The sequence below is a fragment of the Pteronotus mesoamericanus genome, unplaced genomic scaffold, assembly GCF_021234165.1.
Source record: "Pteronotus mesoamericanus isolate MK-2021 breed Mesoamerican mustached bat unplaced genomic scaffold, CSHL_Meso_final contig_68, whole genome shotgun sequence".
Classification (NCBI taxonomy): domain Eukaryota; kingdom Metazoa; phylum Chordata; class Mammalia; order Chiroptera; family Mormoopidae; genus Pteronotus; species Pteronotus mesoamericanus.
The window spans coordinates 660,057-672,573 of NW_026555234.1; the positions used below are offsets into that span (position 1 = coordinate 660,057).

At 68.1% G+C, this 12,517-nt stretch overlaps 1 protein-coding gene across 1 annotated transcript; it reads left to right on the forward strand.

Moving 5' to 3' along the window:
* The first annotated feature begins 108 nt into the window (after positions 1-108).
* On the forward strand, positions 109-9,013 carry TACC3 (transforming acidic coiled-coil containing protein 3). Its single transcript, XM_054581864.1, has 16 exons — positions 109-127; positions 1,573-1,735; positions 1,905-2,047; positions 3,158-4,030; positions 4,637-4,715; positions 4,920-5,073; positions 5,944-5,996; positions 6,243-6,346; positions 6,806-6,899; positions 7,113-7,199; positions 7,301-7,377; positions 7,466-7,509; positions 7,725-7,885; positions 8,522-8,628; positions 8,700-8,820; positions 8,948-9,013. The coding sequence occupies exons 2-16, from the start codon at positions 1,574-1,576 to the stop codon at positions 9,011-9,013; spliced, it is 2,325 nt and encodes a 774-aa protein (XP_054437839.1). The 5' UTR covers positions 109-127; position 1,573.
* The last annotated feature ends 3,504 nt before the right edge of the window (positions 9,014-12,517 follow it).

Sequence of the window (12,517 nt, forward strand, 5' to 3'; positions counted from 1 at the left end):
GTGCTCCCTGGCCGCGCGCTGATTGGCTGTCCGCGCCAAACGTCGGTATTTGAATCGGTGGCGGGCGGACTGACTCCGGGACTCGGCGCCTCCCGCTCTATCCTCGATTACGCGCGGCGGCCGACAGGTAAGGCGGCGGACTCCCGGGCTCGGGCCTCCCTCCCAGTCTCTGGCTCCTCCGGCGGCAGGTGGGCGCCGCCCGACGTCCGTCCCTATCGCGAGCTGCCCTTCCCCGTGGCTCCTCCTCGGTGGCTGCCGCCGGCACCGCCCCACGTCCCCGAGCCCGCCGAGGGTCTGGCCGCCAGCCTCCCTGGCTCCTCCGTCTTCTCGGCCGTCCTCCATGACGGTTCGTCCGTCGGACGCGGTCCGCGGGCATCCCCCTTTTTCCCCCGGGACCTCGCCCAAGCTCAACCTCGGCACGTAGCTGCTACTGGCAAGGGCAAGTCTCCGCCCCGCCCCCTGCCGACGCCCCCGGACCCGCCTCCTTATTCGGGGGCGGCCTCAGCTGGAAGCCCTACCCCATCACTGGCTCCAGCTGCCCCGCCGCGACACCTGGGCTGGCGGCCTCCGCTCGCGAGCCCCTCCCATGGTTTCCGTCGCTGCAGGAGCCAAGCCTCACGGCAGCCACCAGCCCTGTGCTGACCTCTCCCCAAGCAGGGGGCTGCAGGAAGGGGCCCCTGCCCCGTTTTACCTAGTTGCCCAGGCCAGAAACCCGAGTCACCCTGGACTTGTCTTTCCTGCTTCTACACTGAGCGGAGTGGCCCGCTGGCCGAGCCATGGCTGGCCCCTGTTCCCACTGCTGGAGGAGCTGCCTACTGCCCACTCCCAGCCCCCACGTCTTCCAAGGCATCTTGTTGCGCACACCCCAACCTTTCTTCCCAGGCCACCCTTGCTCCCCCACCCCGGCCACCCTAGCCTTGCCCTTCCAGCCACAGCGCCCAGGGCCCCTACCACCTGCAAGTACCCTGGTGCCACCAACCTGCCCCCCCCCCCACTCGCCAGGACGCCAATGCCCAGTGCTCTGGCAGCTTCTAGATTGGGGATGTCATATCGGCCACCATCCCTAGGACTGTGGGAAGGAAGAGTATGCTGCTCTAGAACCTTCTGGGCCTGACTGGAGGCCCCTGGTGTTTCTCAGACAGGCCCTGATGTAGAAGTTCCCCAACTCCCCACCCTCCACCCTCCAGCCGCCCTGCCGGGTCCAGCCCACGCCATTCTATTCTCCGGCAGCTTTCCCACTTCCTGCAGCCAAGGCCTGGGGGGCAGGGAGGGGCCAGGCTTCCTCTGCCTCCTCCGATTTTCTTCCAGGCCAGCGCTCACCTGCCTGCTGGCTTCCACCTGCAGAGGTTTTGAGGGAGAGCCCAGTCCTTCCTCCTCACTGAAAGCTCTTCTAACTCTTGGTCCGGGGTAGTGGAGGCTCCCCAGTCCCGCTGGAAAGTCCCTGTCCCCTGCAGTAGGACAGGGCCTGCCTGGCAGAGGACACTGCCCAAGGCGCGCCCCTCCCTGCAGGGGCGGCTCTTGCTGTCACTCTGCTCTTCCGGGCACAGTGGCACAGACTGTCTGCATCCCCAGGATGAGTGTGCTGATCGTCAGTGACGAAAATGCGGCTGGTGACAAAAGAACAGAAAACTGCGACTTCCTGTTTTCCCCGCCGGAACTCAGCGGGAGGTCGCCTGTCCTCCGGCCGTCACAGAGAGAAAACGTGCTGCCCAGGAGCACCGCCCGGGCTATGAAGGTGAGGGCACTGTGCCCGTGGGAGCGTGGTCCTCTGTCACCTCCGGCTGCCCCGGGAGCTGCCTTCCCGGAGACCAGATGGAGCTGGCAGGGCCGCGCAGGGCGTGGCCGGGGGGGGGGGGGTGGAGACGAATTACCGAACAGGTGCCGTCCTCCTTCCTCCCCGACAGGTGACCTTCCAGACGCCTCTGCGGGATCCACAGACACACAGGATTTTAAGTCCTAGTGTGAGCGGCAAACTTGACCCTTGTTTTGCTCTGGGTGACAACATTGGATTAGAAAACTCTCACCAAGTCTGGACCCAGAAAGAGAAGTGAGTGCCGGTGCTCTGGACGTCCTGCACTTTGCAGCTTCCCTGACAGGCCTGGCCGGACCGTTGGTTTCGCTCGGTCGCCCCGGTTGGGTTTCTTCTGGCCGCTGCTCTGAGTCTGTGCCGTGTGAGGCCCAGGGCACGTGGCATCACCTTTTGTTTCTCTCCCTATCTTTCCTTCTCTCTCTATAGGTAAATTTAAAAAATTTTTTCAACTTTTTCTTTAAAAAAGTTTTTAATTGATTCTAGAGCAAGGGAAAGAGAAGGAGAAAAACAGTGATGTGAGAGAGAAATAGTGATTAGTTGCCTCTTGCACCCCAACTGGGGACCTGGCCTGCAACCCAGACATGTGCCCCAACCGGGATTCGAACTGGTGACCTTTTCCTCTGTGGGGCGAGGCCCAACCCACTGAGCCACACCAGCCAGGGTTAAAAGTTGGTTTTTCTTCTAAAGAGACTTCAGAGGTACAGAGAAAGGCATTTGAGCAAAACACCACTAGCGTACCCTTCCTCCACCTGCTGTGAAACATCCCAGGGCTGTGTTCCCGCGTCCCTTGCAAAGCTTCTCAAACCTGGTTTCCTTGTTATTTCTCACCTTCACTTTGTAGTTTTATTTTTGAAATTCAGCTGAAAGATTAGAGTGACTCAAATACTGTTCTCTTATAACAACCCCAAGAAAGAAGGGAAACTTGGTTGCTCAGATGGTATCTCCTGGCTTAGGGACCTGACCTGCTTCAAAGGCCCCAAAGCAGAGATGCTGGGGGCCGGGAGCCCGCCGCTGCGCGGCAGCAGAGGGCAGCCTTCTAGCCCCGCCTGCCCCTCAGTGTGAAACTGGCCCTTGCAGGCCCTGGCTGTCCCAACTGCGTGGCGAGAGGTTCCAACTGGAAGGGGCGGTGGGCTGGCACCGAACACCTTGCCTTCGCTCACTCGTCTCTCTGTGGCCTGTGTGTCTGCCAGCGGTGACTTAGGGGAACACACACTCCTGAAAGCTCACCCTGAGGACGGGTCACTGAACACCCTTTTTTTCCGTCTTTAGTTCACGTTTCAGTGTAGACGAAAGTCCACGTACAAAGCCAGCGGGTTCCTTAGCGTTAACTGAGTGCGTTTCTGAAAGCCAACTGTTCACCAAGGAAGCCGACGCCAACACGGCAGATGCAGCGGATAGAACCCCGCAGCGCCCAGCGGTGGCAGACGCCCACATGCCCCCAGAGGGCGTGAGACCGGCCTCCGAGGACAGGCCCACCTCCGCCCCCCAGACGACCCCGGGCTGTCCTCAGGGCCCTGTGAGTCTTGGGAACCAGATGGCATCTCCACAGGGTGCACCTCGCAGCCCGGGGCAAGGCTCGGAGGGAGACGCCGGCTCTCACTCCCTGGAGAAAACCATCACACCTACCTTCGAAGTTCTAGAAGATCCCGCCAGGATCACATCCCCGCACAGAACAGAAGACCCTCACGGAACCACGGGAAGAAGCTTGAACGAACCCCTTGCTTCCTCGGCTAAGGCCACTTTGCTCCCTGGGGCTCACCCTGAAGTGGCCCTGGGAGAAGACCCCCTTGCAGACCTGCCTGGGGCCCCAGCCAGCCCTGAGGACACCTCTGGTCCTGAGGACACCGCCCTGGCGGGCCCTCTGCAGGCTGGAGGGGCCACGGCCCTGAGTCCTCGGAAGGAAGAGGCCAGTGGCCACGCAACCGACTCTTTAAGGAATGGGCCCGTAAGGCTAGAGTTTGACTTTTCTGATGATGCCCCCGGCAGAAGGCCACCTCCACCAAGGAAGCTGGGGAAGAGACCGGAGGCGCAGCAGGAGAAGGCCCCCACGGAGGCAGACTGGGGTCCCGTTCCTCCTCAGGGCTCCTACGACCTGGACTGGGACAAGCTGGGGGACCCAGCCTTCAGCCCGTTCGGCGGTGGTGGAGAGGCCTGGCCCCCGGAGTGTCCCCAGGGCAGGCCGGCGGGGCCCGCGACCTCAGGGGACTCCCCTCCCAGCCAGTGAGTGGGGAGCGCTGTGGGGGTGGGTGCTCCACCATGCACACGGGAGGCCCTGGGGCCACAGGCGCCACCTGCTCGCTCGCCCAAGAAGGGGCCCCAGGGTGGGGGCCCTCGTGAAAGAGCAGGGCCGCGCCCGGCTGGGGCCCCTCTGCCGACAGGCGCCTGGAGGAGGAAACGGCGGTGGCTCCCAGGGCTTCAGGGCTGTCGGCGGCTGTGCGCGCCATCCCGAGGCGCGAGTCCCGGTGTGCGCGGCCCCCACGCCACTCGCTCCTTACGCTGGCGCCCGGCGCGCACGCTGGGACGCAGGGCCCTGACCGCCCCACCACCCCCAGTCCTGCCTGACTCGGCCCAGGGGAGCTGCCCGCCCCCCACTCAGCTTCTTGATCAGTTTTCTGGTAAAAAGGACCAAAGACTCTCAGGGTTGCCGTCCATTGAGCTGAGGAGCCCCCAGAGCTCCCTCCTGCTTCGAGTCCCTCTTAACGGCTCGGGCGCTCGTGTGGGGGAAGATGGCCGGGCTTTGCCTGGCTTTCTAGGAGAGGGTGCACGGGGCAGGGGCGGCTCAGTGCCTGGGGTGGGGCGCAGGCCGCGCTGACCTTGTCTCTCAAGGCAGGTGCCTCCAGCCTCAGCAGAGGGCACCCTCGAGATGCGGACAGCGGCGGCGGGGTCCTTGGGAGCGCCAGGCAAGGTACCAAGTGTGCGCCCCAACGCGAGCACATCTGTGCACGGCCGTCACTTCTCGCAATTCTGATAAAGTGGGGGGAGGCCTGTGGTGCCGGACACACCCCTGCCCTTGTCCTGATGGGACTGGGTGAGGCCGAGTCCCCCTGGGACCCTTGGCTGTGCAAGACACTCGACCGAGCCCTGCAGGTAACCGTCGCCTTTCTTCCAGGAGGCCACCGTGACTGCCCCGGGGGCCGCGGCGCCCCCCTGCCCTCCAGGCCCCGAGCCCACGGCACCGCCCGCGAGCCCAGCGCCCCCTGCCCTGCAGGGCCTGGAGCCCGCCTCCGACCTGAGCGAGGAGCACTTCCGGGACCCGGCCGAGGGTGCGTTGTCCCTGGGCTGCCGCTGGTCATCTGCGAGCGCGTTGTGCGGGGCCGTGTGTGCGCCGCTCGGCTCCCTGGGGTCGGCGAGGCCCTCACGCAGGAGCCGGGCGCTGCTGGGCAGCTTCGGTGTGGGGACCCCCGGGGAAATGCCCACTCCAACCCCTCGTCCGTGGCGGGGCGCCTTTGGGTTGCTGGGTTCCACGCGTGTTCTAGATGGGGTCCCTGACCGGGCGTGCTGCTTGTCCTGTGGGCGGTCTTTTCACCTGGTGGACAGCGGAAGTCCAGGTGTGGACTTTGGAGTCCTCTTCTGTTTTCCTGCTGTTGTGGGCGGTTTTGGTGTTTAACCTAAGAAATCATTGCCAGAGCTCTGAAGATTCATCCTGTTCCTTCTGAGAACCTTCTCATTCTAGCCTCACAGTTAGGTTTTTGGCCCGTTTATTGATCTTTACATAGGGCACGCGGTGCCCTCAGGTCTTTAAGCAAAGGCTACGTCATCAGAAACCACTGGGCTTCACAGAGCTCGTTGTCAACAGCGGTTCTCCCCCAGGGCCACTTAGGCCCTGGGGGACGCGTTCGGTTGCCACACCGGACGGCTGCCCCCCAACACCCAGCAGTGCCCCGCACGGCCCGACCCCGGGGTCTGGCTCCGAGCGCCAGTCGGGTCGTGTGAGGCCAGACACCCGATTGAAAGCCAAGGGCCCAGGGCTCTGGCCCGCGGGTCTGCGGGCCGGGTGGTGGCCGCTCCGCGTTGGCCCCGTCGGCGTGCCGGAGCCCTGGCGCGGTGCGGCAGCTGCGAGGCTGGCCCGTGTGCCGCTGAGGCAGCGCTGTCTGCTGCGTGGGGGCGGGGCGGCACTGACTGGCTCCCCTCAGTCCTAGGCCCGGGGGCCGACGTGGACTACCTCGCGCAGTTCGGGACGTCCCTGGTGAGTGCCGGCACCTGCCACAGCCTTCGTGGGGGGCGGTGTCTCAAGGAGGGACTGTCCCCAGAGCAGCCTGTGCCGCTGTCACACCGGCAGCCCGGAGGGTCCCCGGCCCGAAGGTCGGGCCGTGCTGGGGCCGGCCCCGCGGAGGCCTGGGTGTGCGCTGGTCTCCCGGGCCCCTGGCCGCTCCGCGCACTGGGTTGTTGCCCTCAGGGCAACGGGGACCCCTGACGTGCCCACCCCCTTCAGTTTAAGGAGTCAGCCCTGAGGAAGCAGTCCTTGTACCTCAAGTTTGACCCGCTCCTGAAGGACAGCCCGCAAAGACCGGCCCCCGAGGCCCCCGAGACGGGCAGGTACGCTGCGGGGGCCCGGGGATCGAGGCGTCCAGGCCAAGGGGCCATCAGGGCTCAGCTCTGAGCGGCAGGCTCTGTGCTGACGCCCTTTAGGGGCAGAGGGCGGTGCCACCTCACGTGTGACTGGGAACAGGAAGAGGCGGGCTGGCGACAGGCGGCTGGGGAGCAGGATGGCCAGGCCGGTGGCGCGGGTCAGCCCGCCCGCCCACCCCCGGCTCCCCGGGGCCCCCCGGGCTCCCCCCGGGCTCCCCCCGGGCTCCCCCCGCTCCCCCCGCTCCCCACCCCCGGCTCGCGCTGCCTTCCCGCACGCATCCGCCCGGCGGCTCGCACTCCAGGGTGGTAGGGGCGCCAGGCGCAACAGGCTGTGTGGCCCACAAGTTCTGAAACGCTGGCTTTGGCCTTGGGGGAGCCTGGGCAGACCCTGCCCTGGAGGAAAACAGGCACAAACCTCTCTTCCAGTTCCAGTGCGCAGGCCGCCGACGCGCTGCCCTCGGGAAGCCCGCCTGAGGCCAGGCTGCTGGACCTCGACTTCCCAGGAGCCCCGGACCTGCCTGTGAGTGCGTCAGCCCTCGCCCTGCAGAGGCGTGTGGCTGGGGGGCCGGGTGTTCCTGTTGGGACCGAGGGCTCGGAGTTCAGTGGGCTGGGGGCCCTGGGGCCGCCTCTCGCCTCTGGTCACTGCAGGGCTGTCCTGGAGCCTCCCGCCTGCGAGAGGGCAGGGCTGGATGCGAGAGGGGCCTGGGGCCCAGCTGCTCTGTCGCCCCCCCAGGTGCTGGGCCCCCCTCCATGTGTCCTCGGGCCCGGGGCGCCCATCGTGGACGTGCTGCAGTACAGCCAGCGGGACCTGGATGCGGCGGTGAGGCGCGGCAAGAGGGGGTGGCGGGGGCAGGACCCGCGGGCCCGCTGTGCAGCCCCCGCCTGTCTAGCCAACGCAGCCAAAGGGTGTGGCTTGTGCAGGTGGAGGCGGCACAGAGGGAGACCCTGCAGCTGAGGAGCCAGTGCCAGGAGCTGCAGGAGAAGAACCTGGAGATGGGGTGAGGCCGGCAGGGCGGGGGGCTGGGGTCCCCGGGGAGGCCACCGCGGCGGCCACCGCGGCGCTCACGCCGGCCCGCTCCCCCGCAGGAAGGTCATGGACGGGTTCGAGAGCATCGTCTACCAGGCAATGGGTAAGCGTGGGCTCATGCCTCTTTAGCAGCTCCCGCCTCGGCACCCTCGGGTTTCGGGGACCCCGGTGTTGAGGACACGGCCCCCAGGCCCTGCTCCGGGAGAGCAGGGCGGGGAGGGGCCTGGTCCCGTCCCCCGCCGGACCCTGCCTACCGCGGGGGCTGCCCCCCAACCCCATGCGCTCCCCTCCAACCCCATGCGCTCCCCTCTTTTCAAGAGGAGGCTCAGAAACAGAAGGAACTTGCCAAAGCTGAGATTCAAAAGGTTCTGAAAGAGAAAGAGCAGCTGGCCGCGGACCTGAGCTCCATGGAGAAGTCCTTCTCCGACCTCTTCAAGCGGTTCGAGAAGCAGAAGGAGGTGATCGAGGGCTACCGCACGGTAGGTGGGGCTGCGCGCCCCCCGCGGTGCGTCCTGGTGTGTCCTGGTGTGTCCTGGTCAGCGACCAAGCTGGGCTGCCCTGTGCCCCCCGCCTTGGCTCGGCTTATGCCCACGCCCACCGGGCTGGAGCCCGCCCTCCCCCCACCCCCTGGGCCCTTCAGCTCAGCGCCCGGCCGAGCACCAGGCTGCGAGGCCAGGCGCCCCAGGGGGCAGGGGGGTGCTGTCTTTCTGGGGAGGCCCAGGCGCATGAGCAGAGGAACTGGAGGCAGAACCGCAGGGGTCAAGGGGGTGCCCTGGTGACAGTGGGCACCAAAGAGCCGGCTGCTGCCTCTGGAGCGGGGCTGGGGCCCAGGCCGACCTCCGTGACACCTGCAGGCATCACACAGAAGGCTGCCGGGCAGGGGACAGCTCTGGGGCCAGGCAGGTGGCCCGCAGGCGGTGACAGCAGCCAGAAGAGTCGGGGGTTGGGCCTGGTGTTCCCGGGCGGGGAGGCCTGGGCCGCGTGTGGAGGGGCCTTTCCTGAGAGCAAACCAGGACGTGCCGTTTCCCTGGGGCTGCCTCGCCCGAGCCTCTGGGACCCCGGGCCGTCGCCCAGAGCGGCGGCCTGTCGGCAGTGACGCCCCTCACTCCCTCAAGAACGAGGAGTCCCTGAAGAAGTGTGTTGAGGACTACATCGCCAGAATCGAGAAGGAGGGCCAGCGGTACCAAGCGCTGAAGGCCCACGCAGAGGAGAAACTGCGGCTGTGAGTCTGGGGACACTGTGGGGTGCGGGGCCGGGGCCGGGGCCGGGGCTCAGCCACCCGTGCACGTGCAGGGCCAGCGAGGAGATCGCCCAGGTCCGGAGCAAGGCGCAGGCGGAGGCCCTGGCCTTCCAGGCGAGCCTGAGGAAGGAGCAGATGCGGGTGCACTCGCTGGAGAAGGCCGTGGAGCAGAAGGTGGGGCCGGGCGCGGGCGCGGCAACCCCCACCCCGCGTGGGGGCTGCGGGCTCCGGGACTCGCGTCGGGGGCCCTGCTGCCACGTCTGCGCACGGGGAGATCCAGGGCCTGGTGTTTCTCCCTCAGACTAAAGAGAATGACGAACTGACCCGCATCTGCGATGACCTCATTTCCAAGATGGAGAAGATCTGATGACGGCCCCACTCCGCTCCTGTGGCCTCCTGTCTGTCGTCTGTCTGTCTGTCTGTCTGTCGGAAGTTTTCCTGTCCTTTCTTCTCTCCTCACCTGAGCTCGCTTTTAAACTAGATTGCTTTAAGAAGGCTAAATAAAGTTTCCCTTGAGTTTATCTTTCGCTGAGGTGGCCCTGTCTTGATTAAAACAAAGGTTTCCCGCTGTGGCTGAGTCCGCCCCGGCCGCGGCCGCCCGCACCTCGGAGCTGCCCGCAGGGCGGGCAGCCTGCTGGGCCAGCCTCCTGCCCCCAGACCCGCGTCCCACGGACTGACGTTTCCACGCACAACAGCCGACAGGCGGGTGGTCAGCCAGCGGCGCGTGGGAGGCCGCAGCCCGTGGATGGCGCCCTTGCGGAGCTGTGGCTGAGGGTTAACACCTGTGCCACCGTGTCCTGGCTGCTGCAGTGGCCTCGCCCGGTCCTGTGAGGGAGTCTGTCTGCCCCGTGGACTTTGGCTCCCCAGCTCAACCCTGTGACCTGAGCTGACTGCCCGGTGGGGCTCACAGGGGTCAGCTGGGTGCAGCAGCTGAGACGGGCCTCCTGGCCCCTCTCTGGCTGCAGAGTCCCAGCCAGAGCAGCTGCCTGCTGCTCCTGATGGGCTCAGGACGCGCCCCCGCCCCCGGCCCGGCCTGGCCTGCCCCAAGGAGCCTGCCCTCCACATTCCCTGGGCCCTGGGGGCGGGGCACAGAGGCGCTGCCTCTGTCTGCAGGGCGGCAGTGGGACCCCAGAACAGGCCAGGGGCGGGGAAGGCGGCCCCAGGAGCCCTTGTGAACAGGGCAGAGGCTGGGCCTGCAGGGGCCTCACGGGCCACAGGTGGGCAGGACTCGCTTACGCCTGGGCCCCCAGAGCTGGCCGGAGGGCAGGCCGGGCCCGAGTGCTGACCCATAGGCACAGGCGGGACGAAGGCTGCATGTCCCACCGTTTCCAGGTGAGGCTGGCGCTGCTGGGCCCCGGGAGCAGGCACAGATGCAGGGGTGAGCGCCCCAGCCGGGCCGAGGCGGCGCTGCGGCTCAGGCCTGGGGGAGGCCCACACAGGGCCACTTCCTCTCGCCAGCGGGGCTGAGGTCCTCACACAGGACCCTGGCGGGACCTGCCCAGGGAGACCTCCCCTGAGGGCTGGGTTCCAGCCTGAGGGTGGGAGGCAGCAACACTCCTGGCCACCACCAGGGGGCACTGCCAGCCCTGGGCGGTGGCTCTGGGTCACACCCCACCCAGCGGTGCCGTCCAGGCTGCGAAGCAGAACCCAGCAGGGCTCCGGCTGCGTGGTGGGTGTCCTGGGCCCCACGGGTGGAGGGCATATTTGTGCTCCACGTATGTCGAGGACAGAGGCCAGGCCGGGGGCAGGGACCCAGGAGCCACGCTTCCCGCTGCTTCCCACAGACCCCGGGGCTCAGCCCTGTCCTCTGCTCGTCCCTGGGGCAGCTCGTCTGGCCTTCTGCGACCCCCACCAGAGGGTCCTTCTATAACCGGTCACACACGTCCCTCCTGTGGTCAAGGGCAAACCTGCCAGGGTTCCCAGTGCCAGACACCAGGGCCAAGCCCTCAGGCCAGGCCAGCCGGACACTGCCCCAAGCTGCCACCTCTGTGCTCAAAGGCCACCCCTCAGAGGTGCTTCCCCTCGACCCAGACCGGCCGCGCCGGGGCTGGACGCCGGAGCCCCGCAGAGCGCCGCCCCCCAGCCGGCAGCAGCCCGGCCGCCCCCCTGGCCCTCCCAGCCCTCTCCGGTCCCCCCGGCCCCCCCGGCCCCCCGGCTCAGGGCTCTGACCCTCATGCTGCCGTCCCGCTCCGGGCACGGTGGTCAGTTTAAGGGAGGCACCCCCCGAAGGCACCCCCTAGAGCAGACGGGATGCCTTCAACTTTGTCAGGCCCAGGGCACTCGCGGCTGCAGGGGTGTGGGCACGCACGGGGGGCCCAAACCGGGCAAGAAGCCCCCAAGTCCTGCTACTCCAGCCGGGCTCCGGACCCCTCCTTGTCATGCCGGGCTCCCTCCCTCAACAGGCTGCATCCCCCAGCCCCAAACTGCACCCCCTCTGTGCCGCGCCCCCGTATCAGCCCCAGCACCCCTCACACCCTCCGCTCCCAGGCCCAGGGCCCCCATTACCTCGCGGCCGTCCATAGACACGAATGGGGTGCACCCCCCCGGGAGGAGCTCCGAGGCCGAGGGGCCTGCATAGGCGGCTGAGGCCCACGTCTCGGACAGGGGAGGGGCGCACGCAGCCGCCGGCTGGTGGGCGGCGGGCAGGGCGCCCGGGGGGGGCGGAGCGGGCGAGGGGCCGGCGAGGCCCACGGCCCCAGGGCTCAGAGGGCTGCCCGCAGCAGCGGCACGGGCCCTTGGCGCCCTGGGCGACCCCGCTGCGTCCGGCCGAGGGCAGGTGGCGGCACGGCCCCAGGGTCACTCCTGATGCTGCAGAGCCAGGGCTGCCCCGCCGGGGCCTGGAGGGCGCCCTCCTCGCCCAGCTCTGCCCATCTGGCCTCGCGGCCACTCTGAGAACTGCCCAGCGCCCTGTCCACCACTGGGGCCTCTGAACCAGGCCCCAGGACTCTGCCCGGAGAAGGCCCGGCAGGCCGGCCGGTGTGTCAAGGCCAGGGGCCGCGGGGCGTCGCCCTGGGCCGGGCGCCTCCCTGAGACAAAGGGGCCTTGTGCAGCCGAGCGGGTGTTTACCTGGAGCCTGAGTGAACGCAGGGCCGCGAGGCCGGGCGGGGGCCTTCCGTGGGTAAACACAGCCCGAGCCGGGCGCTCCGCGGCACGTCGGGGCTCCTGCGCCCCGCGTCCCACACGCCGGCACACCCGCCTCGCGGGCCTCCTGCCGGACGGGGCTCGGGGCGTGGGGAGCAGGGCGCTGTCTCGGGGCCGCCTCCGGGTCCCCATCGCCAAGCGGCGAGACCGTGGGCTGAGCCCCCAGGGGCTGCCTCCCAGGCTCCGGGCTCCCCACCGTCCTGGGGCACAGGAGGTGGGGCGTGGCCGCCCCCTGCTCCTGGTGCGCTGGGCCTCGGGGCAAGCCTTTGGGGACCTGGACCAAGGTCCTGCTGGCATGGCTGCGTGTCCGTGGGCCCCCACGTTCATCTGGTGAAGCCCCAGGCCAACAGGACGCGGCGGGGCGCTGTGGGGGCTGGATGAGGCCGTGAGGGGGGCCCCGAGAGCACTCGGGCCCTGGCGAGAGGGGCGTGCCACGCCCCCGCTCCCCGGGGGAGGACGGTGACAGGCCACAGGCGGACGCGCCCTCCCCGGACACTGACCGGGCCGCCGCCCGGAGCGCAGACGTGCCGCCCCCAGGGCTGCGCGAGAGAAACGCCTGCTGTCCGGCACAGCAGCGGGCGCCGCCGGAGACGGGCCCAGGGCGGAGGCTGCCCGGCCCCAGGCCGCCCGCTGCCCGCCTGCCCTTCCCGGGCGGCGCGCACAGGGGCCACAAGTGCCCCCGCGGAGAAGCCCGGGCCTGTGGCGCCGCTGGTCCCACAGCCCGAGAGCA